A 25,686-nucleotide genomic window follows, 5' to 3' on the forward strand; every position below is an offset into this window, starting at 1 on the left:
CCTCCTCCAAGATGGCGAGCGGCGGCGGCGGTGGGGTGTCAGTCCCTGCGCTGTGGAGTGAGGTGAACCGTTATGGGCAGAACAGCGACTTCACGCGTGCCCTCAAGACCGTCAACAAAAGTAAGTGTCCGGGCGGCCCGGGCTGTCGGGAGGACGCCGCCTGTGTCCAGCGCGCGACTCCTCCGTACAGCGCAGAGGGGATCGCTGCGTCCTCTGATTCGGTCCCAAGCCCGGGGGCGGGTCGCTGCCCCACGGCCACCGGCGGCCGGAGCTCGGTCGCTTAGGGCCACGTGTACTTCCCTCAGTCCCCGCGAGACCTGGCGCGAGGGGGGAGGGGGGACTTAAAGAGACCATGGCGTTCGGAACCGCTTCCAAATTGTTCTTGATAGATGTCAGATTGACTTCTCTTCGTTATCTTGAGCCAAGTGATCAGGACAGTGTCATGGAGGAAACTTGTTGACTGGGGCAGGGGAAGGAACCTGCCTTGACACGTAGCATCCAGGCTGTTGCAGACAAGGTGGAAGCATTGCAAATTCTGAAGGGATGAGGTGTGAATGTCAAGTTTATTCATTTCCACATCCAAAGTCTTGCCCGTCGTGTTTAGCCAGTGAGTGAGTGAGCGAGCGGGCGAGCCAGAGAGAGAGAGAGGAGAGAGAGAGAGAGAGAACCAGCCTATGAGTGCCCCAACATTTAAAATAACATAAGGAAACTTTGACCTGCGTTTTTAGCCCCCATAAATTACAATTTCTAATTCTAGTTGCCTTCGATGTGAGATTCCATAAGCTGTTCTCTTCACTATATGCCTGTAATGTGGCCATGCTATATTCTGTACAGTAGATACGCCTGTGTATGTTAGGTTTGGTAATGTAACTACCAAATCGCTTAGCTGTGCAAAGCACTAGTTCTATAAAGGATGTCACAGTAACACACACTTTGCACCGTCGAGTTCCTGAGTTACTATAGAAGTAGTGATGGTGGCCACAGTGCATTAAGGAAAATAGCTACTAATTAGAATTGAAATAACATTAGCCCTTTACTGGGCCTACAACCAATATTAGTATCAGTATAACATTCTGTAGGGATTCTTTAATCAGCCAAGACTGTCACTTCAGCCCTATCTAATTTCTAGAGATTCCTTTGATGACTCCTAAACTGAGGATTGGATTCCATGAGGGGAACCATGATGCTAGTCATTTTGACACTGACATGCTGTTAGCATTGAACCTTGGCTGCCTGGGTTACTTGTGCTTCTCTTTGATCTCTCTATAGGAGAGGGACATTTTGAACATTTCTTTGGAACATTCCAAAGATAAATCATGTCTGCATTGTACTTATTGTTGTGTAGTGCTGAAAATTTGACGTAGACTCACAGATGTTAGGCAAGCTGTATTCGGCTTTTGTTTAGTACGAATGTGCCAGAGGAATGGGTTTAAAATGGCTTTCCTAAAAACTGCTCTCTAGTATTGCAGATCAACAAGGATGATGTAACTGCCCTGCACTGTAAAGTTGTTTGCCTTATCCAGAATGGAAGTTTCAAGGAAGCCTTGAATGTCATCAACTCTCACACCAAAGTGTTAGCCAAGTAAGTGATTGTGAGTTATTGTTAGAGTTGAAACCTCCCCATTGCTTCCTTCCTCTCTTCCCTTTTGACCTGCTCTTCCCTTTTGACCTGCTGGACTGTTAGAAGAATTTCTGAATTGTTTGCGCTTTTTGCTTCTTCTGGTTTCATGGTTTTCTTGTTTCGAATTTGTATGTTTACTGTGAATCTAACCCTTGCTGGCCTGGAACTCACCTTGTAGCCCAGTCTGGTTTGAAACATACAATCCTACTTCACCCTTTGAGTGATGGGATGTACCACAATTTCCAGAGCCATCTTTCTTTTGAATTGCTAGGAGGGGGGTAAACTGTAAAAGAATGCAGAACATAAATGTGAAAAGAGATACATGCAGGAGACTGAGGCAGAATTTCTAGTTTGAAGCTATCTTGGGCTATATACTGAGACTATTTACAAAGGTGGGGATGGGGAGAATCTAGGGAGAAAACAGTCATGTATTTATCAACTAGATATGTGTAAGTTACAGTGTATAAACATCTACATTGGTAGACATCTTTAAGGTGAACTTAGCCTGACCTCTGTCTGGCCCGTAGACCATTATTGTTCAGGCCAAGACCTTAGTTATTGATGGCTTTTTTAAAAATATCATTTATCATTTCATAGAACTTTCTGAATCGTTACTTTTTTACATTTGCTTTGATGATTTTTTTTGGGGGGGTTGGGGTTTATGGTCGAAACTTCAAAATGAATTTTAAATATCACGTTAATGTAGGTGAGTTTTAAATCTAGAGTCTTTTTTTTTTTTTTAAGATTTTTTTTCTTAAGATTTATTTATTTCATGTATGTAGGTAAACTGTCGCTGTCTTCAGACACACCAGAAGAGGGCATCAGATCCCATTACAGATGGTTGTGAGCCACCATGTGGTCTCTGGGAATTGAACTCAGGACCCCTGGAAGAGCAGTCAGTGCTCTTAACTGCTGAGCCATCTCTCCAGCCCAAATCTGGAATTTTAAATAACTGTTTGAATCTTTTCCAGTTATTCATATATACCATATTTTATTTCTAATTATTTTTTTCTTAATCATTTGGTTCATGAATAAGTTAACAAGTATTATATATTTTATTAGATTTAAGGAACTTTCTTTTGGAAACAGTGTCTCGTGTCTCCCATACTACCCTCAAGCTCCTTGGTAGCTGAGTAAGGGTTTAACTTTCTGACCTTTACCTGTACTTCCCAAGTGCCGAGATAACAGACATGTACCACATCCAGTTGTTGGGTGCTGGGCATAGAACCCAGGGCTTGGGATATGCTAGGCAGGCCGAGTCACATCCCCAGTCTCAAGATGTGGCCCACGTAAGTGTTGAGATTGTCCTTGTGTCGAAGGCAATCTTTGAGTTCCATGATTGCCCCCTTTAATATTTGTTTCAAAATGCCAGTAGTTTTGTCAGTAGTCATTTAAACAGAGCAGATGAAGACAGGGATGTTGCATGCTGTGCCACTTTAAGGCCTGTGTGATTTGGGAGGCAAGTCACAAGATAGTAGTGACAATATACAATTTATATAACTATAAGAATGTGCTTTAGTTTTTTGACCCTAGGTGTAGTGATGTGGGGCTGCTGCAGGCTGACCCCAGCAGCTGACCGTTTTTGTCTGCTGCTGTGCCAGAGCATGGTTTTTGCCAGCTGCAGATGATTTTTGAGATTGTGTAATGTTTGTAATTTTGGGAACTTTTCAGAGGTTATATAAATGTTAAGGCCCTGATGGGGGGGGGGGTGTAGGAGGTGGGTAGTTGTGGTTCTTTCAGGGAGGGTTGGTTGTGGTTTGTTGGTAGTCATGTTCAAAGAAGAAACAAAAAGAAAAATTAGATTCAGATCCCTTCCCTCCTTCTTTCTCACCTATCTAGTCATGGGGGGGGGGGGGAATGAAGGGTGGGAAAAAGAACCACAAAGTAGCAAAAACAAGCTATGCATGTATCAAGTGCTTGGAGCAATCTGGCATATACAGAGTGTTCTACATTATTAGATAATAACCAGATCTGGTTTGTCTTTGGTTTTTCCTTCAGTAACTCTCTGTCCTTTGAGAAGGCATATTGCGAGTACAGGTTGAACAGAATTGAGAATTCCTTGAAGACAATAGAAAGTGCCAGCCAGCAGACAGACAAACTGAAGGAGCTTTATGGACAAGTGGTAATTACTGCTTTAAATACCTGTTGGCAATCACCTCAAATAAACATTACTCAACCCCTAACATGGAGCAGGGATGAGGAAATCTTGATGATCCACAAAATTAGCCACCACACTAGTTCTTGAGGTTTGGATATGTTGTCTGTTCTTGTTCTTCACTGGAAGACGTGCACACAGAGTATTCTATCAGCTATGACTTCTTCAGGGACGTGGTATGGTATTTGAACTGTTGATTAGAAAGGTAAAGGCCAATGAGCTATGTACGTGGCTGATTAATATTTCTAATATTAAACTAGTATTCAAAGTTTAAAATGGGGCAATTATGAAAGATAAGGATTTAGAGACTTTTTTGTACTATATATATTATTTGTAAAACTATGCCCTTTAAAAATATGCTTTTATGAAATTTGTTAAAATTAGAATTATTCATATGTATGGGTATTTTGCTTGCATACATAGTATGTAGATCACATGCTTGTTTAGTGCCCATGGAGGTCAAAAGACAGTATCCGATGCCCTGAAACTGGAGTTACAGATGGTTGTTGACCACCATGTATGTGTTACGAATTGAACTCCGGTCTTTTGCAGGAACAAACAAGTACTTTTTTTTTAAGATTTATTTATTTTATATGCATACACTGTATCTGTCTTCAGACACACCCCAGAAGAGGGCATCATCTCATTGCAGATGGTTGTGAGCCACCATGTGGTTGTTGGGACAAACAAGTATTCTTAATCACAGAGCTCTCTCTCCAGCCTCTGAAGAATTTGAGACAAAATTGAGCCTGATCTGAAGGTGCTATTGCTGATGAGGACAGAGGTTACTGAGCAGTTCTAGGACCAGCTTCAAGAGTAACTGATCCAGAGTTGCACTGTTAACCATCCTTTTTGTTTATTTATTTTGTTTTGAGAAATGGTCTGTCTTACTGTATAGCTCTAGCTGGCCTGGAATTTGCTGTGTAGACTTGGCTGGCATTGAACTCACAAAGATGTGCCTACCTCTGCCTTTTGAGTGCTGGGTTTCAAAGCATGTGCCAGCACACCCAGCCCTGTTACTGTCCTTTAGGAACACTTGATTTTGTGGTATGTACTTAGTACTACTATCATTATGTGCCATGTCTGATTGCTGAGAAACAAAAAGTGAGCTTCTAGGGAATTTTAAGTCTTTGCTTAGCATTTGTTTTTTTTCCCTTCTGTTTGCTGGCACTTAGTAATCATTTTGTGTAGCTTTTTCCTTTTTATTGCAATTCAGGTTATAGCATAGATTTTTATACAAAGATTTCCTTTCACAAACGTTAGGCATTTGGCTAAGTATTAGCACACAAAACTAGCTAAAAATATATAAACACTTGGCTTGCCCATACTAAGTTTTAGCATTCCCTACTTAGTGGTTCCAGTTCCAGAAAGCATTAGTGTGTTCTGGAAATGAGACTGTGAGTCACCTCTGACCTCTTGCTTGCCTTCAGCTGTACCGCCTGGAACGCTACGATGAGTGCCTGGCCGTGTACAGAGATCTTGTCCGGAACTCCCAGGATGACTATGATGAAGAGAGGAAGACAAACCTGTCAGCGGTCGTTGCCGCTCAAAGCAACTGGGAAAAAGTGGTTCCCGTGAGTATGCTTGTGACCCACACAGCCATGAAACTACTCACACTTACTGTCTGACCGGCATTTCTCTCTGTGGCAGGAGAACTTGGGTCTCCAAGAAGGCACACACGAACTCTGTTACAACGCTGCGTGTGCACTGATAGGGCAAGGCCAGCTGACCCAGGCAATGAAAATCCTACAGAAAGCTGAAGGTTGGGTGTTTCAATGCTTTCTATAAATACAGTGTGGGATATATAAGTTTAGATAGTCTCAAAATTGCATTTTATATTTGTAAAATTCTTTGATTTGAAAGTTACTGCAGTACTGAGAATTTTGAGGAGTTTATCTAGCCTGTCTCCCATTGGCCATATCTCTATTTCTGTTTAAGAATTAAAGTAGTTTATAAAGTTTAATTTTAAAGAGTAGGTCTTTGAACGAGTTATATGAATACTACATGTAAAATAACTGTGACAAAACAGTGTGTAAAAAAACTCATTGCTGGACCAGTGAAATGGCTCATAGAGCAAGGGCACTTGCCACTAAACCTGACGGGTTGTCTTCTTGTTTCTGCATGGCATGCATACATGCACATGTGCACACACACAGAATAAGACAGGTACATTTAAATTTAAAATTTTTTAATCACTTTATAAATTAGTTGTCGCTCTGTTTCTAGTTAAATAATACATGTTACTCTTATGAACATGTGTATATATAAACTGTATATTTACAGTATTACTCAAGGACATTTTAGACCATTTAATGTCTCTACTGGATTCTAGGGGTATAGTATAGTTAGCCCATCATTAGGTCTATTGAGGTCGTTTCAGGACAGCCAGGGTCTTCTGGAGAAATCCTGTCTCAAAAGACAAACAAACCAACCAGAAGATCAATTGAAGGGATATTTAGGAGAACAAGAGGCTGGGGTTCAATCTCCAGCAGCAGAATAGAAAACAGGAAAGGAGGAGAGGATGAAAGGAACAACAAGGCTTGGATGATGTGGAGCAGATTTTAAATTTTGGCTTCCAACCATCACTACATTCCAGGGGATCTGATACCTTCTTCTGCCTCCATGCGCACCAGGCATACACTTGGTGCACTGTCTTATCCAAGAATTCCACTTCTAGAATTTTAAAGAAATGTTTAGGTTAGATTCACAAATATAACCAACTGAAAGGGGTTTTGATGGCACACACCTTTAATCACAGCATTTGGGAGGCAGAGGTGGGCAGATCTCCATGAGTTCAAGGCCAGCCAGGTCTACAAAGAGTTTCAGGAGAGTCAGGGTCTTCTGGAGAAACCCTGTCTCGAAAAACAAACAAGCAAAAAAGTCAATTGAAGGGACATTTAGGAGAACAAGAACTTACAAATAGCATGAGTTTCTGTGTTGTTAAGATTGGTCACAGGAGCTGGGGAACTAGTGTGGTCGGTGGTGCTTGCCTTGAATGAATTCAATCCCAGCCCAGTTCTCACATAAAAAGCTGTGCTGGGCCTGAGAGATGGCTCAGTCTTAAGAGAATTGGCTGTTCTTCCAGAGAGCCCAGGTTTGGTTCCTAGCACCTACTAGGTGGCTTACAACTATATGTAACTCCAGGCATACAGATGCAGCCAAGCACACATCTAAAATTAAAAATTAAAAAACAAAGCAAAACCCTAGGCCCAAGGACAGATATCAGTTGGTAGTGTGCTCAGGAATTAGTTTCTGCTTTTTGGAACTGTAAAAAGACTAGGAAATACCCAATGATGCTAATTTTAAAACTCTTTTCCTCCTGTAGATCTTTGTCGCCGTTCATTTTCAGAAGATTCAGTGAGTATTCAATAAAACCAAATTCAATGCTTGTTGACTAATACTAGTTTAGGAGGTTTTATTCAACTTTGTGGGATAGATGGTACCATGCATTTGGTCCATATGTAATCACATACTAATTTGCTTTAGGAACTTGCCTTCAGCAAATCTCTCTGTGCTTTCTGTATAATTTACATTGAGACAAGCATCATTTTGCACTTTTGCTATTTAATTTTATTTAATTTTTAAATATAATGTTACTTAATATATATAACTATAATAATTATTTAAACATAATGTTAAGTATTTATATAATATTGAATATAAATATTTTTATATTTAAATTTATAAAATATTTAACATTCTCTATCAAACACAGATGAAATCATGTGTTTGGAATTAAGCATCTCACACCACCCAACCAGTGCACCTTCAAGTTAGTGTAGGTTAGTAAAAGAGCGCATACTGGGTGCTCCAGAGATGGGGCTTGCTCTGTAAAGTGCTTGCTGTGTAAACTGATGATATGGGTTTGATTTGCTGTGTTCGTGGGTGTGATGAATTCTTAATGGTTTGCACGTGCAGTCCCAGCCCTTCAGAGGTGGAGACAGCTAATTCCAGGAGCCTGCAACCTACCTTGATCAGCAAGTTCCAAGCAAGTGAGAGTCTGTCTCAAATAAAAAAGTAGATGGAGACAAAAAGATAGCTCGAAGGTTAAGGAGCATTTGCCTCTCTTGCAGAGGACCCAAGTACAGTTCCCAGCTTTGGAGTTGTTCGCTTACAACCACCTATAATTCTGACATCCTCTTCTGGCCTTTGCAAGCACCACAGAAATATAGTGTGTACTCCACAGACACATAAATAAAAATAAAATCTTTTAAAAAGTAAAAGTAATGACACCCAAGAAACAGCATTCAAGGTTGTCTTCGGCCTCCACATGTACATGTGTACATGAATGAGTATACACATAAAGAATATAGCCTCCTAATTTTGAATATTCATTATACATGTAAACCAGCCAATCTTTCTGAAAGGATTGGAGAATAATTCTTCATTGTATAGGTTAAATTAGCTTCATCTGGAACATCAATCAATTAAGAAAGTTACCTGCCTCTGGGTTTGGTTTTTTTTTTTTTTTTTTTTTTTTTTTTTTTTTTTTTTTTGCTGTTGTTGTTGTTTAGTTTGTTTGTTTAGGTGTTGGGGATTGAGCCTGGGGCTCTGGTGCATGCTAGGCAACATTGCACCACTGAGCTACATTCCTGGCAAATGTCCCCCCACACCCCCCTTTGAGATGGGAGCCTCGCTAAGTTCCTATGCTGGACTTGAACTTGGGGTAGGGTTTGACCTTTGTTTCCTCTGCTTCAGTGTTCTTATAATTGGGATTACAGGTCTGTGACAACAGCTCAGCTGCTCTTTGCTTTACGTATAATCCAGGTAGTGAACTTCTGATGTATGGTACTGGAGTTCTTTTTATTTATTTATTTATTTATTTTAAGATTTTATTTGTGTATATGAGCACTCCATTTCCATGTATTCCTCCATGACAAGAGGGCATCAGATCCCACTGTAGATGGTTTCGAGCCATCACATGGTGCTGGGACTTGAACTCATGACATTTGGATGAGCAGACAATGCTCTTAACCTTTGAGTCATTTCTCCAGCCTTAAGATTTATTTTGCTTTTAATTATGTTAATGTTGTATGTCTCTGTGTGCGAGTGTAGATGACCAGCGAGTACAGAAAAGGGCTTTGGGTTCCCTGGAAATATAGTCACACACCAGTGTGTGCAAGATGAATCCTGGGAACTGAACTCAGGCCTCTATAAGAGCGGCATTTGCTCTAAGCACTGAGCCATCTCTCCAGTTCTAAGAAGCATTTTTAAAAAATATGTCTTGCAAGAAAACTTGTTAGGAATTTGGGGAGAAATTATCAAAAGCACATGTTACTGACTACTACATTGTATGTAACCATATTCTTTCAAGACTTTCTTCCCATTGTCCTGTAAACTGTTGTCTACAGTGGCAGGTCTCAAAACTGAGTCTCGGGGAAGATTCCTGAGGTTACATGGCTTCCTGAGGATTGTATCTATTTCAAATGTCTCAGTCACTTGGTGAAGTTTGTATGTGTTTCTCTTTCTGCTTAGGATGGGGCTGAGGAGGACCCACAGGCAGAGCTGGCCATCATCCATGGTCAGATGGCTTACATCATGCAGCTTCAGGGCCGCATAGAGGAGGCTCTGCAGCTCTACAATCAGATCATAAAACTCAAGTGAGTTGTTAAAGTGAAGCATCCTTTCGGGGATGAGGCTTTTATTGGCCATTGTTTAAAGTGTTTTTGGTATTAACAATTGCTTGTTTGCAGGCCAACAGATGTGGCACTTCTTGCTGTGATCGCAAATAACATCATTACCATTAATAAGGTATGAACTCTCTGGAATTTCTATAGTGATTTATACTGAGAACATAATTATACCAGCATTATTCTAGGGTGTGTTCACTTTTCCATGACAAAAAGAAATTTAGGTGTAACAAAATCATAGTGGAATTTTTAATTCATAATATTGGTGTTTCTGCCATGTTTAGTCAGTAATAAAACTTCTTTGTAGTTGTAGGCCTTGGGTTTTAATAAGTTTTTACCTTTCTAGTTTAAACTCTCTATGTATAAGTACATGGGTGCTTTACATTCCTTTTCTGAGTCTAAATATTTTGGGTGGGAGGGGTGACAAGGTATCAGTAGGTGCTATGGTTTGTCCTACCCACCTACCCCCTATAGAAATCACAGGTGTGTCTGTCTGTAGGTACTTGTAACTTAAGAGTGCTGTGCTCATCAAATTATATGGTACTGATTACCAAGTGCAACGATGTTTAGATGGAAAAACAGTTCAAGTTGAGATTTGAAATCAACTTAGTAAAAATAAGAGAAGCAACTAATGTTTGGTTTATCATGCTAAACCATGCAATTTTCCCTTTTTAAACATTTCACTTTAATTACATGTGTATATGTGTGTGTTCATGCATATAAGTGCAGGTGCTCAGGGAGGCCAGAATTGTCTGTTCACACTAGAGCTGGAGGAATAGATGGTTGTGAGCTACCCGATGTTTATACTAGGATTTAAACACAGTTATTCTGAATAAGTAGTGCATTCTCTTAACTGAGCATCTTCCCTGTCCCGTGTGGAGTTTTGAAATACTCAGTTCCTTATGTTCAGTGTGTAGGAGACTAAAAGAAGCCATTTGTATGAGATCACTGCCAGGAAGAGTTAGAACATGGATTCAGATACCATCTTTTGACAGCAAAGTTTGTCCCTCTGTACTGTGAGAGGTCTTCAGATGTGGGGTGATGGCCCTGCATACGTTTCTAAACACTGAGTCTAGCATTTGAGTTTAGCAGAAGTATTTGATTTTGAAATGTTTGTCAGGATAAATGCTTTTTATCAGATATACATTTCCACCTGAATCTAATTTATACATTGAACTTTATTCAATTAGCTTTTTCTTTGAGACAGGGTCTCTATGTGGTTATCCTGAAGGTCACTATGTAGACTAGGCTGGCCTAAAATGGAATGCTAGGGTTAAAAGCCTGTGCCATCACGCCTGGCTCCACACTGTTATTTTTTACTTTATGTTTAAATTACTCCATGTAATAGGTGATACTTAAGAAATAAAAGTTCTTAAGTCATGATAGTTTAAAATCTCATCCTGAAAAGCCAGGCTTAGTAGTCCATACCTGTAATCCCAGAACTCAGGAAGCTGAGCCAGAGTGAGACCTGCCTTATAGGTGGGTGGCGGGCAACCTACGTCTTCCTGGTGCTGGAAATAATATGTACGTTAAATGTCTTGTCTTCATACTTCCTGACTACTATATTTGGCAAAAGGTTAAACAACAGCATTTCTTCACATGAAGAAAAATTTATGATTAGGGAGTTAGGACTAGGTACCAAAGAAACAAATTTAAGATTACATTAAATGATATTAACATATGGAAGACTATGAAAATACATTGTTTTTAAAAAGTGTTATGATAAAGTCTGAGGAAAGTCTTTCTTTGCGTGGTGCATAAAGAATTGATTTATAACAAGTAATGTATGAGCATTAACTAGGAAACATCTACTTTTGTCAGGATTCTATTCTGTCAACCTGGGCTGCCCATGAGCTCCAGGATTCAAGGGTTCCTCTTGACAGAGCCTGTTGGTCAGGGACTGCAGAAGCCTACCACTGCTTTTGGCTTCATATTGGTTTGAAGCATGGAGTCTTTTTTAAAGTAGGATTTATTTTTTACTTTAGTCTATAAAGAGGCATGAGTATTTGGGATGTGGTAGCTCACACCTGTAATCCCAGCACTGGGGAGGTAGAGGCAGGAGGATCAAGAATTCAAGGTCATTGTTAGCTACCTAGTACCAGCTAAGACTGTCTCAAAAACAAAATAAAAATAAGAACGCGCTGCAAGTAAATTATTTGCCTTCAGAATGCTTTATGGCCTAGTTGTCTTGCTTTCTTAAGAACTGCATGCCACTCAATAATTTTGATTCCTCCATCCCCTCATGCTAGGGGGTTGAACTCCGAGCCTTCAAAGTGCAAAGTACACACTGGTTGCCTTGCAAGAAGTTTCAGAAATTGATTCTTTGTGTTTCTGCCTAGTTGAGAAAAGAGATCCTAGGAAAAGGAAATAGAAACTGTGCTACCTGCATGTTGTCTGCTAAAAGTGGGTGTCATGGTGAGGTTTCTGTTTCGGGAAAATAGGGATTTACTTAGCCACAGTTCAAGCAAGATTGTTACCTTCTTCACTGTTTATCTAAACTCTAAAAGATGTGGTTTGTACAAACTGCAGGTACATTCTTCATAGTCTTAAGTGACTAGGGTTTGTGGTATCCTGATTTAGTCCTTAAAAAACACTAAGCAAACAGACATGACCGTTCACTCCTGTAACCTCAGCACCTCAGGCAGCCAAAGCAAGGAATGGCTGGGAATTCCAGGCCACCCTGAGCTATAGCGTGAAACCCTGTCTGAAAACTAAAGACAACAACGGGAAGATAAAATAAGAATCTTGTTCTTCCTGCTGTAGAATCTCATGCCAGCCTTTTCCTAGCTATAACTAGGCCAGGAAAATATGTGTCCTGGTAGCTTTGAACTGCAGAGATTTTGTTTGGGTGCACCAAAATCCCAGGCAAAGGTGTATACCTCTTGTTAGTTTAGACACCCCAACCAGCAGGTGTGTCCAAGCTTTCCTGCTGTGTATATGTGAAATAAATAAGTGGAAAGGAGAGTCTCTTTGGAGAGTCACAAAAGTGTAAGTAGAAATTCCTGCTAATGGTGGGTGAACTTTTCTTCGACAGGACCAAAATGTCTTTGACTCCAAGAAAAAGGTGAAATTAACCAATGCAGAAGGAGTAGAGTTTAAGCTCTCAAAGAGACAACTGCAAGCCATAGAGTTTAACAAGGCCTTACTTGCCATGTACACAAACCAGGTAAGTCTCTGTTCCCTGGCTAGCCTTGAACTACTTTAGCACATGAGGCACAGTGGGTATTTGTATGATCTCTTTATGGTTTATCTCATTTCCTTCTTTAGTATTAACAACTTTGTTAATTAATTTTTCCACTTCTCTAAGCATATGGCATTAAGACTGTTACAGCTACAGGAGAGGACACTTTCTCCTCTATTTTCCTGTTTAACTGTGATGATGACTGACCTCAGCCTTGTTCATACTTTTGAGCTACATATCCAGCCCTTTCATTACATTCCTTACTAATCTTCCTGAATTAAAATAGAATCACTAAAGATACCATTTAGAGCTAAGATCCAACTTTTATTTCACTTGATATAGCATAAATTATAACTGTTAAGAGGTTCAGTTCCTTTTTTTATTTATTTATATTTTTGTGTGTCGTGTTTGCATATATGTCTGAGCACCATATGTGTGCCTACTGTTAGATCCCCTAGAGTCAGATCCTCTGCAAGAGCAGCCAGTGCTCTTAGCTGCTGAGTCATTTCTCCAGCCCCAAGGGATTCAACGGTTTATCTCTATCCTAGTTAGATTCTGAATTCACACTGTAGAGCACAAGATTTTAGTTTACAAATGAGAAACAGTAATATTTTTATTGTTTAGAGCTGAATCTGGGTTTCTTGATGTTTTATTTCAGCAAGTATATTTCTGTGGTTTTTCTATTTGTTGTATTGCTTTAAGGAAGAAATTCTTAACTTTATTTACCTGGAATTTAGGTATTCAGATGATCATTTAGAGCTTGCCTTTTGCTTACTGTTTTTAGAACTCTCTTAAAGTCAGTATAGTATAAATCTATAAATCTAAATAAAAATAATAAAATATGAGATGGATGCTGTAAACTTACTTGTTTAACCCTGTATTGTTTCACCTACGGTTCTACAAGGGTTCCCATCCCTTTATTTTGGATTATTTAATGTTTAATTTTATTAATACACTTATTAATAAAGACGGGGCATCTTTTAGGCAGAACAGTGCCGAAAAATAGCAACCAGCTTGCAGTCCCAGAGTCCTGAGCATCTTCTGCCTGTGCTAATCCAAGCTGCCCAGCTCTGTCGTGAAAAGCAACATGCAAAAGCAATAGAGCTGCTTCAGGTAAACACAGCAAACTTGAATGCTTAATGAGGTGTCAGACAGTTGAAGCTGTTTCATTTCTGGTGCATTCTGCTATAACAGCCCACAAGCTGGTAGGTAACGTACCACTAAGTTCCAGTGCCACATCAGTTGACTTTTAAGTTAGAACAGTTTTTATATGTTGTGTTATATTAACTTGTGTGAACACTGAAGAATACTTTTTCCTTTGGAGAGCCATTCAGCATGAATCAGGGGATAGAGTTTTAAGTTTGCAATACCAAGCTATGTGCCCCTCCCCCACCACACACACAGCTTTCAGTGATACATCAATACCTCAGTGGGTCTTAGTAAAAATCATCAGTCAGGGAGGTACTGACTTGGTCTTGAGAATCCCAAACCAGATTACATTGTGTGTTACATGAGTTTAGATAGTTGGGAAAATGGACAGGATACAATTAGGACCATGCTATGGGAAAGCTGCCTAGCAGAGACCCTGGTGAGAAGGTGGTAGGCGAGCGTCTCTCTGAGACAAGCGAGTCTGCAGCATCTTCAGTAACCCTGTCAGTGACTTTCTGGGAACTTGATATCATTAGACCTACTTGCAGACCTGCAGGTTAATCCCAGCACTGAGCAGCTAGAGGCAGGAGGATCTCTTAGGTTTCAGGCCTGCCAGGGCTGCACCCAGAAGAAGCCTTGTCGGGGGAGGGGGGTTATGGGGAGGTGGGGGGTAGGAAATTTTGAAGTTTAATACTTTAAGCTGAACTTTAAAATCTTATACAGCTGAGATAAGTGATTATAATGTCTTACAGTTGTATAAATCAAATTTATATGTAAAATATTTTAGGAATTTTCTGATCAACATCCAGAAAACGCAGCTGAAATCAAGCTTACCATGGCACAGTTGAAAATTTCCCAAGGTATTAATATTTGTCTTTAAGTTCTTTGTTTAGTGGTAAAGTCTGTTGTTTTGAACATTCTAGACCGTAAGATCTTCAACAGCTTGAGTAGAAAGAAAGTTGGCCTTTTCCTTGAGTTGGTCCTGTCTGTTAGAAAGATTCTCAAATCTTAAAGGACCATACAAGCATGAGATTCATTTGTTGCTAAGCACCGCCCTGCCTTTCCGAGGATGTCTCATGTAGACTGTACAAAGTAAGAAAGGAGTCACTTTGGCTTGTACATTGCAGTATGTCTTAGTTTGTTCCTTTTTTATATACTTTGCTATGTTCAGAAATTATGAGATCTGATACATTTAATTAGCCACAAAAACTATATTTTTTAAAATTAAGCTTGGTTATCTAGAATTGTCTAGTGTGCTAGCTGCTATCTTCATGTATCTATTTGAATTTAAAACTGACCAAAATTAAATGAAACTTACAGGTAGGCATAGAGCACATCTTTATAATTTCTGCTCTCTGAAGACTGAGGCAGGAGGATTATGAGTCGAAAGCTAATCTGGGCTACTTAAACCTGTCTCAGAAACAGTTTTAAGTTCCGGTTTCTCTGCTGTAGCAGGTACACAGTTAATGTGCCTGTAGAACAGCACAGGTGAATGGACCCTGACGTTCCAGAAATAGACATCAGGTGGCTCAGGTTTTCAACCTGTGCAAGTGAATAGTCCAGAAACTTTTAGTTAGCCACAGTGGCTTAGACAGAAATTTCATGAGGACAGTTGGCATTTAGGAAAAACTGTAAAAAAGAAAAGAGTGGAAAGGCTTCTTAAGGAAAAGGGTTGAGAATTAAAGGGGAAGGCTTTGGGTTATTCAAGTTTTCAGTGAGCATAAAATTCTACCACCAGTCTCCCTTTGTACTCTAGTCTGCAGTAGCACATTTCAAGGCCTTTTGGGTAGGGCTCCTACCTCCTTCAGGTCACCATCTGAAAGAGAAGAAATATCACTTACCAGCTTGGAGTTGCAAGACCAGCTCTGCCATTAGTAACTGAGCGTTAGGAGAACCTGGCTTCAAGCCTGAAGACAGCACGGGGGCCAAAGAGCTCCTGCTGTGCTCCTGACACACAAAACACGGGACCTCCACCCTGAGAGACAGTCGGGTTCTAGGATTGCTAATATGTAGCTTAGCCAAAACAGCAAGTCTCTGGGTCAGTGGGAGACCTTGACTCTCCACAGGAAGAAGGAGGGGCTAAGAGGAGGACACCCATATCTTCTCCATGCTCATGTACCCAGCACATGAACCACACTCACAGCAAAAAAAAAAATTTCTAGGTCAGTCTTTTTTAAAAAAATTTTTAAAAAGAAAGATTTATGTATTATACACACATACACACACTGTATAGCTGTCTTCTTACACCAGAAGAGGTCATCAGATCCCATTACAGAAGGTTGTGAGCCACCATGTGGTTGCTGGGATTTGAACTCAGCACCTTTGGAAGAACAGTCAGTGCTCTTAACCACTGAGCCATCTCTCCAGCCCTACAGGTCAGTCTCTTAAGAATGAGTAGTGAGTACACTATCCACTGTTCCCTGAGCTTATGTAGTAAAAGATACTGCAAAATATAACTGATGATCTTTTTCCCAAGGAAGTGATAGGAACTAAATTTTCTTGTATTTTTTCTACAATTTGCATTAATCACTAATGGTGCTGATTTTCTTCTTCTTCTTCATAGGTAACGTTTCCAAAGCTTGTCTAATACTGAGAAGCATAGAGGAGCTAAAGCATAAGCCAGGCATGGTAAGTTTCTATGACATGTCTGCACCTGCCTATGTTCTCTTTCATTTGTGTGTGATAGCGTTGGACCAGCATTAGGATGATGACAGTGATCTGTCTGGGATAGGTTTCTTCCAGTGCTCTGGTTAAAACAACGTAAAAGTAGTGGTCAGTAAATTTAGGTCTTTGTTCAGATATTGCAGGTTTAAGCTGGACATGGTGACATACCCCTTTGGTCCCAGCACTCAGGAGGCAGGGGCAGGAGAATCTTTTGGAGTTTAAGGCCAGCCAGGGCTGCAGAGAGAAACCCTGCCTTAAAAGACCAGGCTTCTATAGCTCAGAACTTGGCAGGCTTCCCTAGCTGTGAAAGTCTTTCCAGTGCTCACTGATGCGGTGATAAACGAACAAGAACTGTGTTCTTCGTGTCTCTCCTCTAGCACAGCTTGTTTATGGCTGACACGGTACCATCTCTATGGTGCTCTCTTCATTCACAGTCTAAGGCTTGGGCTGGCGTTGCTGGTCTTTTTTTATTATTAAAATTGTGCCATTATCCATCTGGAATATATAGCCTTTTCTGTCTAAAGAATGTATTCATTTCTTCTGAACCATCTTGCCACAGATACTGTGCGAGTACTCCTTTATTATCCTAACTGCAGGATCTGATACTGGTTACTTGACCTATCAGTTTTCTGTTGCTATGATAAAATACTGATCCAAACCACTTGGGGGAGGCAAAGAGTTCGCTCATTTGGCTTGCAGGTTACAGTAAACCAAAAATTATGGACAGAAGCCTGGGGCCAGAACTGAAGCAGAGGCTGTGGAACACCATTTGGCGGCTCGCTCCAGACTCCTAGTCAGCTCCACTTTTATATTGTCCAGGAACCCGCCTAGTGATGGCATCACTCCCAGTGGGCTAGGTCTGCCCACATCAGTCAACAATTAAGGAAATGCCACACAGACTAGCCACAGGGCAGTCTGATAGGAGCAGTTCCTCCGCCCAAGTTCCTGTTTCCCAGCGTGGCAGGATAGCTGATGTCAAGATAGCCGTCATGTATGTGTCCAGAATGTATATACCAGAGTTTCTCAAAAATGCAACTTTCTACCTCTTGTCCTTTTACTGCTCAGACACACAAGCACATGCTCACACACACACAGTGTGGGTTTCCTTGCTGCCCCACAGATTTACTGGCTAAGCTTTGCAGCTTAGACCAGCTATGGTGGACGCTTCCCCATCAGACCTCTGACTGTCCGGCAGTAGTTTGTATAAATGTACCGAATGCTCATTTCTTATGGTCTGGTCTTACCAGACTGACACTGCTTTAGAAGGTCTGTATTATAGATGATAGATTATAGACATTCTTATTTGGAAAATACTGTATTTTTTAAAGTATTTCTAAGAATTATGTTCTCTAAAAGGAATAAGGTTTATGGGGTATTAAGGACTGGCAGAGATCCCGTTCAGCTGTGTTCATTCCTTAGTATTTTAAATGTTTTAAAAGCTATGGTCTAAGGGGACTGGAGAGATGGCTCAGTGGTTAAAAGCACTGACTGCTCTTCCAGAGTTCCTGAGTTCAAATCCCAGCAACCACATAATGTCTCACAACCATCTGTAATGGGATCCGATGCCTCTTCTGGAGTGTGTGAAGACAGCTACAGTGTACTCATACATACAATATATTAAAAAAAAGAAGTGTAATTAAAAAACAGAAAAACAAAAACTATGTTCTGAGAGTGAAGGAAGAATCGTGTTCATTGACTGTGTTTGTGTGACCTTCGCTGCATAGGTATCCGCGTTGGTGACCATGTATAGCCACGAGGAAGATATTGACAGTGCCATTGAGGTCTTCACGCAGGCTATCCAGTGGTATCAAAACCATCAGGTAAAGGAGGGGAGCAAAGTAGTATTATAGGGCACACCCTTCCCTTCAATAATACAGTGTTCTGCTGAGCCAAAAACTTCAGAGAACTATAGTGTCTTGAGTCACTGTGTAAAAATGAGAGATGGAGAGATGGCTCAGTGGTTAGAGCACTGGCTGCTCTTCCAGAGGTCCTGAGTTCAAATCCCAGCAACCACATGGTGGTTCACAACCATCTGTAATGGGATCTGATGCCCTCTTCTGGTGTGTCTGAAGACAGCTACAGATACATAAAATAAATCTTTTTTTTTTTTAATGGAAGGCAACTGGAGTATCAAATTTATGTTTATAAAGTATGCCACATCCAAAATATTGTTACACATAAGGAACAGCTGCAAGATGAAACAAGACAGCTCATTTGTGTTTTAGAAGCTCTTTCCTTATATGTGTATGTGCATGCACACATATACTTGACACTATAGCACAGTAATATTGGTAAGGAGCGAAGAGCCTGGGGGTGGCTAGTTATTAGAAGAGCAGTGTGTAGGATCCTGTCTTACCTAATAGAAGCATCTCCATTTTCTCTGTGTCAGTCTCTGCATGGGTAGTGTCAGCTTTACCATTCATATGCACATGTTATGTTTACATGGTTATTAACTGTTAGCGGTGTGAGGGCATCAGTGCTTTGGAAATTATTATGCTTGAGATTAAATGAATTGATGTTTGAGAATTAAGATCTGACTTTAGGAGAATGTTGTGTTGTTTGGTTAGAGATAGAGGACTTTGGCATCCTAGGCAAGTGCACTACTAGCGCTACGTTTCCTGCTTGTTTATTTTTGTAGGTGACCAAGATGAAGAATTTAATGAGCAGGTCCATTTTAAGAGGCCTTTAATAAGAAGGGTTTCACTGGCATATTCAGCTTAAAAATTTGCTATTTTATTTTGTTTTGTTGAACCTGTAGCCCAAATCCCCTGCTCATTTGTCCTTGATAAGAGAAGCCGCAAACTTCAAGCTCAAATATGGACGGAAGAAAGAGGCAGTTAGTGACTTAGAACAGCTGTGGAAGTAAGTTCTGGAAAGTGGTGTGGAATCCACAGCTTGTTCCTGTGCTGAGGGGGGGGGGCTCTTTGTTTATGCTAGTGATTTTAAAAAATGTTTATTAAACTTTTTTATTTCTTCTTTTAGACAAAATTCAAAAGATATTCACACCCTAGCCCAGCTTATCTCTGCTTACTCGCTGGTGGATCCAGAGAAAGCCAAGGCGTATCCTCCGCAGTCTAGCTGTTTGGAGCACCAGAGTTCTGCTAGTACTTGGGTCTCAAGCAGATATTTTTCTGTTAGAAATTTCAACTCATAAACTTGCTTCTACCTAGTGAAAGCAAAATTTAGAATTACGTATCAGTATGATTGAAAATAGTAATGAAGTGGCGAGGGGTCACATGTTCATTGCAAACAGGGTTGATAAGATTCACAGATGGGGCATGGTGGCTTGTTCCTGCAATCCTAACACTTGGGAGGCAGGAGCAGGAGAATTAGGTCATCCTCGGCTATATAGTGAGTTCAAGACTAACCTGGGCTCAAAGAAAAATAAGAAAATTAAATATCCTGCTTGATCAGTTTGGGTTCTGAGTGCCTCCCTGAACTGAGTTGTATATAGGATGCTAAGAAGCTGCTAGTCAAAGCCACTGCACTGAACCAGCACACTTGATGATGGGGAACACCTAGAACTCCGTCACTGAGTTAAGGAGTAGACGGTGGGTTTTCTATAGGCTGTGTCTGTAATGTAATTCGTTGTCTTATAGGATTAAGAGTATTTTTGCTGTTGATAAAGGCCATCCAGGAAAGACAGTATTTTTCTGTTAGCAAAGATGTGTTGATAGATTCAAATATATGTTGTGTTCCTGAACACCTGTCTTACTCCAGTCTCAGTAAACACCTGCCCTCATCGGATAGTATGTCTCTAAAAGTAGATGTTGAGGCGCTTGAAAATTCTCCTGGTGCTACGTACATTCGGAAGAAGGGTGGAAAAGTTACTGGAGATAATCAACCAAAGGAACAAGGGTAATGTGTTTCTTATTCAAAGTCTATAAAACATTTTCTTGATGAGGTTGGGATGCAGCTCGGTTGGGAGAGTGCCTGCCTTAGGAGCCCGGGCTCTGAGTGTAGTTCCTAGCATCACATAAATGGAATTCCAGCAGAATCAGGAGTTCCAGTTCCTCAGCCTCAGCCAGTTCCTCCATCTTGAGCTACAGGAGACTGTGTGAAGATTAAAGCCAAAAATGTCATAAGGAATAAAAACTTCCATCTTATGTGCGTGTGTGCAGAGGCCAGAGGGTGACATGAGCCACTGCCCACACTTTCTAAGACTGGGTCTCCCACTGAAGCTCACCTAGTTTGGTTGACTGGCTAGCCCTGGGAATTCTCTTGCCTCTGCCTCCCTAGCAATTGGGGGTACAGAGAAGTTTGCCACTAAAGCCAACCTTTTATTATGTGCCTGCTAAGGCTCTAGACTCGGGTCCTTGTGGTTTTTACAATAAAGAGTTTACCAGCTGGACCATCTCCCAGAATACCTCTTAATAAATCCATGTGAGTGGAATTCCACCTTCTTGTCCTCCTTCTTTTGGCTGTCCCCACCTTTTCCTCCTCATCCCACCTGTCCTGTCACACAGAACAAGCCTCATGCAGTCAGTATGTCTTTGCCGATCGTTTCTCCCTATTTATGTATGCACACAAAAATTGTAAAAAATGTAGTTCTCTTTATACTAAGTATTGAATAACGGGCTAGAGAGATGGCTCACTTGTTTATTGTAGTGGGTGCTCTTCCAGGGGACCTGAATTTGGCTCTGAGCACCCGTGGTGGGCTGCTCACAACCACCTCTAAACTCCAGCTCTGTGTCTTTAGGATCTGACACCCGCTTTTAGATTCCAAAGGCGCACACAGACATGTGGTATACAAAACACACTTTTGAGTTCTAGGATTAAAGATGAATGTCTCTATGCCCAGCTTAAAAAAAAAAAAAAAAAAAAAAGTCAGAAAAACAACAACATAGAACTGGCTGGTTGAATCATTCTTCATTTGCCTAAGTTACTCGTTACTAGTGCACATTTAGTGCATCCTTCGGTAATTCTGAGCCAGAGCTCACATGTTCTGTTTTGCTGGTTTGGAGGGAAAGTTAACTCTTGTAAGGAACAGGAAGTCAAATTCTGGCTCCTTCCTTGTTCTTGAACATTGACGTCCGACCTTTTAAGACCCTCATGTTTAAGGTGTTGAATGTTTAAGATTTCTGTTTTGGTTCCCCGTCCATCCTTTTCCCTTCTAGGGCCATGACCAAAGTTAACTTGATCTCTGTGTCTTCCTAAGAGTTTACCTGTTTATGTTCTCTACTTGATTTTCAAAATCTTGCCAAACAGTGATTCACTAAGGCCTGATAGACTTCTGTTTGTATAAATAACTTTAGTAGACCTCTGCTGCTTTTAGATACTTTTTATACTACTCACACTACTTAGAGGATACTTCGGTAATTTAGGCATGATAGATAATATTGTAAGAAGTTTATATTAGACTTAATGTGTATCATCTCAATAATGATAATGATTCTTGATTTCTTTTTAGACAGGGAGATTTAAAAAAGAAGAAGAAGAAAAAGAAAGGTAAGACTTTGAAGAATAAATGCATGTTAGATTTCTGTGTTGACATAGCCCAGGCTGGCCTCAAACTCAAGACAATCCTTCTGCATTGGCTTCCCAAGTGCTAGAACCACAAGTGTGCATCACCATGACTGCCTTTAAAAAGAGTTTATTCCTAATAGAACTCTCTAACCTAGAAATGCTATTCTCTTAGGGTATTTTCAAACACTAACTTTTATTGGCTGGAACTGATATTTTCATTACATTAGTGTTCCCTTAAAAGTTAGTCTAAACTCAGAGTGCTGTTGTCTTTTAGGGTTTCCATTACTGGGAAGACACCATGACCAAGGCAACTCTTATGAAGGCAAACATGTATTTGGGGCTGGCTTACAGGTTCAAAGGATTAATTAGTCCATTATCATCATGGTGGAAAATATAGCATCATGCAGGCAGACATGCTATTAGAGGAGCCAAGAGTGCTACACTGAGAGCTTCTGGAAGACTGTCTTCCATAGGCAGCCAGCAAGAGGCTCTGGCTCTGTCCAGGCATGAGCATATACATCAGACCTTAAAGCCCCACCTGCATAGTGACACACTTCCCTAACAAGGCCACGCCTCCCAATTTCAGTTGTATTGTTTATTCTAAGGCATGAACACACTATTTAGACAATTTTGAAGCTGTTGTAGGTGTATTTCTCATTTATCAATTGTTTTCAGGAAAACTGCCTAAGAATTATGACCCAAAAGTTACCCCAGATCCAGAAAGATGGCTACCAATGCGAGAGCGCTCTTACTACCGAGGAAGAAAGAAGGGTAAAAAGAAGGACCAGATTGGAAAAGGAACACAGGGAGCAACTGCAGGAGCCGCCTCTGAACTGTAAGTTATGGCTGCAAAACAGTCTCAGATGCAGTTCGTCCTGGAGGCTGACTCAAGTGAGACTTCCCTAACGTGCTGTATGAAAAATAGTCCTCATGCTTTGATAAGGGTTGGTGTGTGAAAGGAAGAAAATACATTGGTTTTATTGCAAGCACTAAAACTGTGATTGTAGTGTTAAAAAGTATTGTAGGAACTGTGCGGATCACCCAGTAAAGGAACTCTTGCCCTGGTTTTAACCACTATTCTTACAAACCACGAAGCAGCCTAACAAGTAATTATATTTAGTTTAGAAACTAAAGATGACTCATTTAAATGTGAATTTAATTTAAATAAGATGTGAACTATTTCTTCATACAATTATAAGTTATTTAAAGCTGATTTTCTAAACTTTCAACATGTGGCAGGTAGCTTATATTACATTTTCTTTAGCTATAAAATGGTTTAAAAATATTTTAAGAGAGGGCTGGAGAGCTGGCTCAGTGGTTAAGAGCACCGACTGCTCTTCCAGAGTTCCTGAACTCAATTCTCAGCAACCACATGGTGGCTCACAAGCACCTGTAATGAGATCTGATGCCCTCTTCTGTTGTGTCTGAGAACAGCGACAGTGCAGTCATATAAACAGAGTAAATTTTAAAAATACTGAAAAGAGTCATGGACAGAGATACGGTACATTCATCCTTAAAACATGTGGGCAGTCCCTAGGCATGGAAAGTGAAATCTAAGCACACCCATGCTCGCACCTTTCCTGTATTACATTTCTAAATGACTTAAAGTGTCTCTGGTTTGATGGTTTCAGGGATGCCAGTAAAACTGTGAGCAGTCCTCCCACCTCCCCAAGACCCGGCAGTGCTGCAACGATATCTTCCTCTGCAAGTAACATCGTACCCCCAAGACACCAGAAGCCTGCAGGGGCCCCCGCAACAAAAAAGAAACAGCAACAGAAGAAAAAGAAAGGAGGGAAGAGCGGCTGGTGATGACATGCACTTGTTGCAGGCTGTTGTTAATCCAGTGTCAGTGACATTGGGAACAAAATAAAGGTGACACAGCAGGAAGCACAGAGCTCCTCCTTCATCCCCATAGTCCTGAAATGATTTCTTACACTTCAGATGGGAAAACATCTCAGACTGTCTCATCAAATTTGTCCTGCTTGTACCAAATAGCTTTACAGAGAGAGGCCTGAAGATGGCGGCGTAAGACAAAGACACGTTATCTAAGGTTTCCCGGGATTTAAATAGAAAGTGTTTCTCCTGTTTCAACTAGTGTGAAGATACATGTTCCTATCAAGCCTCACCTTAAATTATGTCTTACAAGGCTAAAAATGGAATCTTCCAAGCATTCCAAGTATGTGTTTAGAGCTATCATGTGATGAAAAGGGATCTTAGTAACTGAGTGGCCAGAAAGACTCACCGTCTAAAATAATCTTAACCATAAATTCTGTCCTGTGATACTGGAATTGGGACTCTTTCATGTGTGTGTATTTGTACACATCTGACTTCTGTACCTTTGTCGTTTTCATTTTTGGATTATGTTAACATGCTGATTTAGTTCCACTGAAGACCTCAAAAATGTATCAGTGTCCCAAGGAGTTGATGCTTAGACCCAGTGTGCTGAGGGAAATTGGGTTTGGGCTTCTCAATCAGAACACTTAATGGCCACTATCAAGAACATAAACTTTGACTTCTTTATCTTAAGAGGAAACAGTATCAGGCGGTATTGAAATTCACAAGAGCATTTGGCCCCATTAATAATCAGATGGCTCCCCTTTCTGGTTATGGGACTTGACCTTCGTTATCTTTTGCAAAGTAACGTGGTCTGCAGTCATTTTGTGGTGTAAGTGTTGCTCTTGTCTTTCATTGCTAGCAGGTCACTTTTCACACTCAGCAGTTGTGAGACACACATGGGTGCCTCCCCATGCTTAGTATTCATTTTTGTCACCTGAGATACCCTTTATTTCACACCTATATTTCCTGTGATCAGAATACTCTGTTCTTGTTAATAAAAGTGCTGCTGTGTTTGAGATTGTTATTGAAACTTCTTCAGTGGGTTTGGATAAGGCTTTCCTGCTCAGTGGAATTAGAGGTTGCTTTTCTGTGGCGTCTAAGGATTACACTGCTCTCCAGAGGACCGAATACCGTCACAGAAATAATTGTCATTTAGGATTCCGTTACATCTCCTTTGTTTAAGTTGACCAACAGAATCTTGCTATACTAAACTTCGGGAATTTTGGTCTGAGACATCATGGTAGAATACATAATCTTAGCCGGCATCGCCAGCGGCACTTGGTACTGTCATTGCTAAGCCACAGAAACATTTCAGAGAAGTTACTTATCTAAACCTGATCTGTATTAACATTCAACTATTTGAGGGGGGAATCTTAAACAGTTCAGTGTGTGTGTGTACACACATGAACGCGCACACGTGCACACATGAATAAAAAACAATATGGAAAACATCCATTCACTGTGTCACATCTTAAAATGAATATTAAAATAAACCAGCAGTGAATGTGAATAAAGATGTTTCAGGTGTTGACATTTTATGAAGGACTTCCTTATTAATATATCTAAGAACTTTCTTGTAAGATGAATATCTAAAATTGTATCCTGCCCCTCCTAGCAAAACTACAAATCTAGTGGGATTGGGAGAACTCAGTTTAAAAAATTAAAATTCAGAGGCTGGAGAGATGGCTCAGCAGTTAAGAGCATTCGCTGCACTTCCCAAAGTCCTGAGGTCAGTTCTAGGCAGTTCACCTCCAGTCCCGTCCCAGGGAGTCTGACAGCCTCTTTGACCCCTATATATAACACTGCATGCCAAACACCCATAAACATAAAACAACAAATCTTAGGGAAAAAAGAAAACCCTATTATTAGTCTGTGCATTTGTAAAGTATTGAGCCTAATATTTTCAAGATGGCTAACCTTAAAAACTTGCTATTGTTCCAGCCTTCTGGAACTTACCATCACTCCTTTCCAGCTTAATTGGAAT

At 40.6% G+C, this 25,686-nt stretch overlaps 1 protein-coding gene across 1 annotated transcript; it reads left to right on the plus strand.

Annotated features, from left to right (window-relative positions):
• On the plus strand, positions 1-24,718 carry SRP72 (signal recognition particle 72). The gene is made up of 19 exons (XM_080911337.1): positions 1-120; positions 1,462-1,582; positions 3,620-3,743; positions 5,207-5,350; positions 5,427-5,538; positions 7,102-7,133; positions 9,252-9,376; positions 9,470-9,527; positions 12,441-12,572; positions 13,572-13,700; positions 14,524-14,596; positions 16,300-16,364; positions 18,125-18,220; positions 19,159-19,262; positions 19,383-19,460; positions 20,121-20,258; positions 21,811-21,848; positions 22,542-22,701; positions 23,498-24,718. The coding sequence occupies exons 1-19, from the start codon at positions 12-14 to the stop codon at positions 23,673-23,675; spliced, it is 2,016 nt and encodes a 671-aa protein (XP_080767463.1). The 5' UTR covers positions 1-11; the 3' UTR covers positions 23,676-24,718.
• Positions 24,719-25,686: the final 968 nt, after the last annotated feature.

Source organism: Micromys minutus, assembly GCF_963924665.1.
Source record: "Micromys minutus genome assembly, chromosome: 1".
NCBI classification, from domain to species: domain Eukaryota; kingdom Metazoa; phylum Chordata; class Mammalia; order Rodentia; family Muridae; genus Micromys; species Micromys minutus.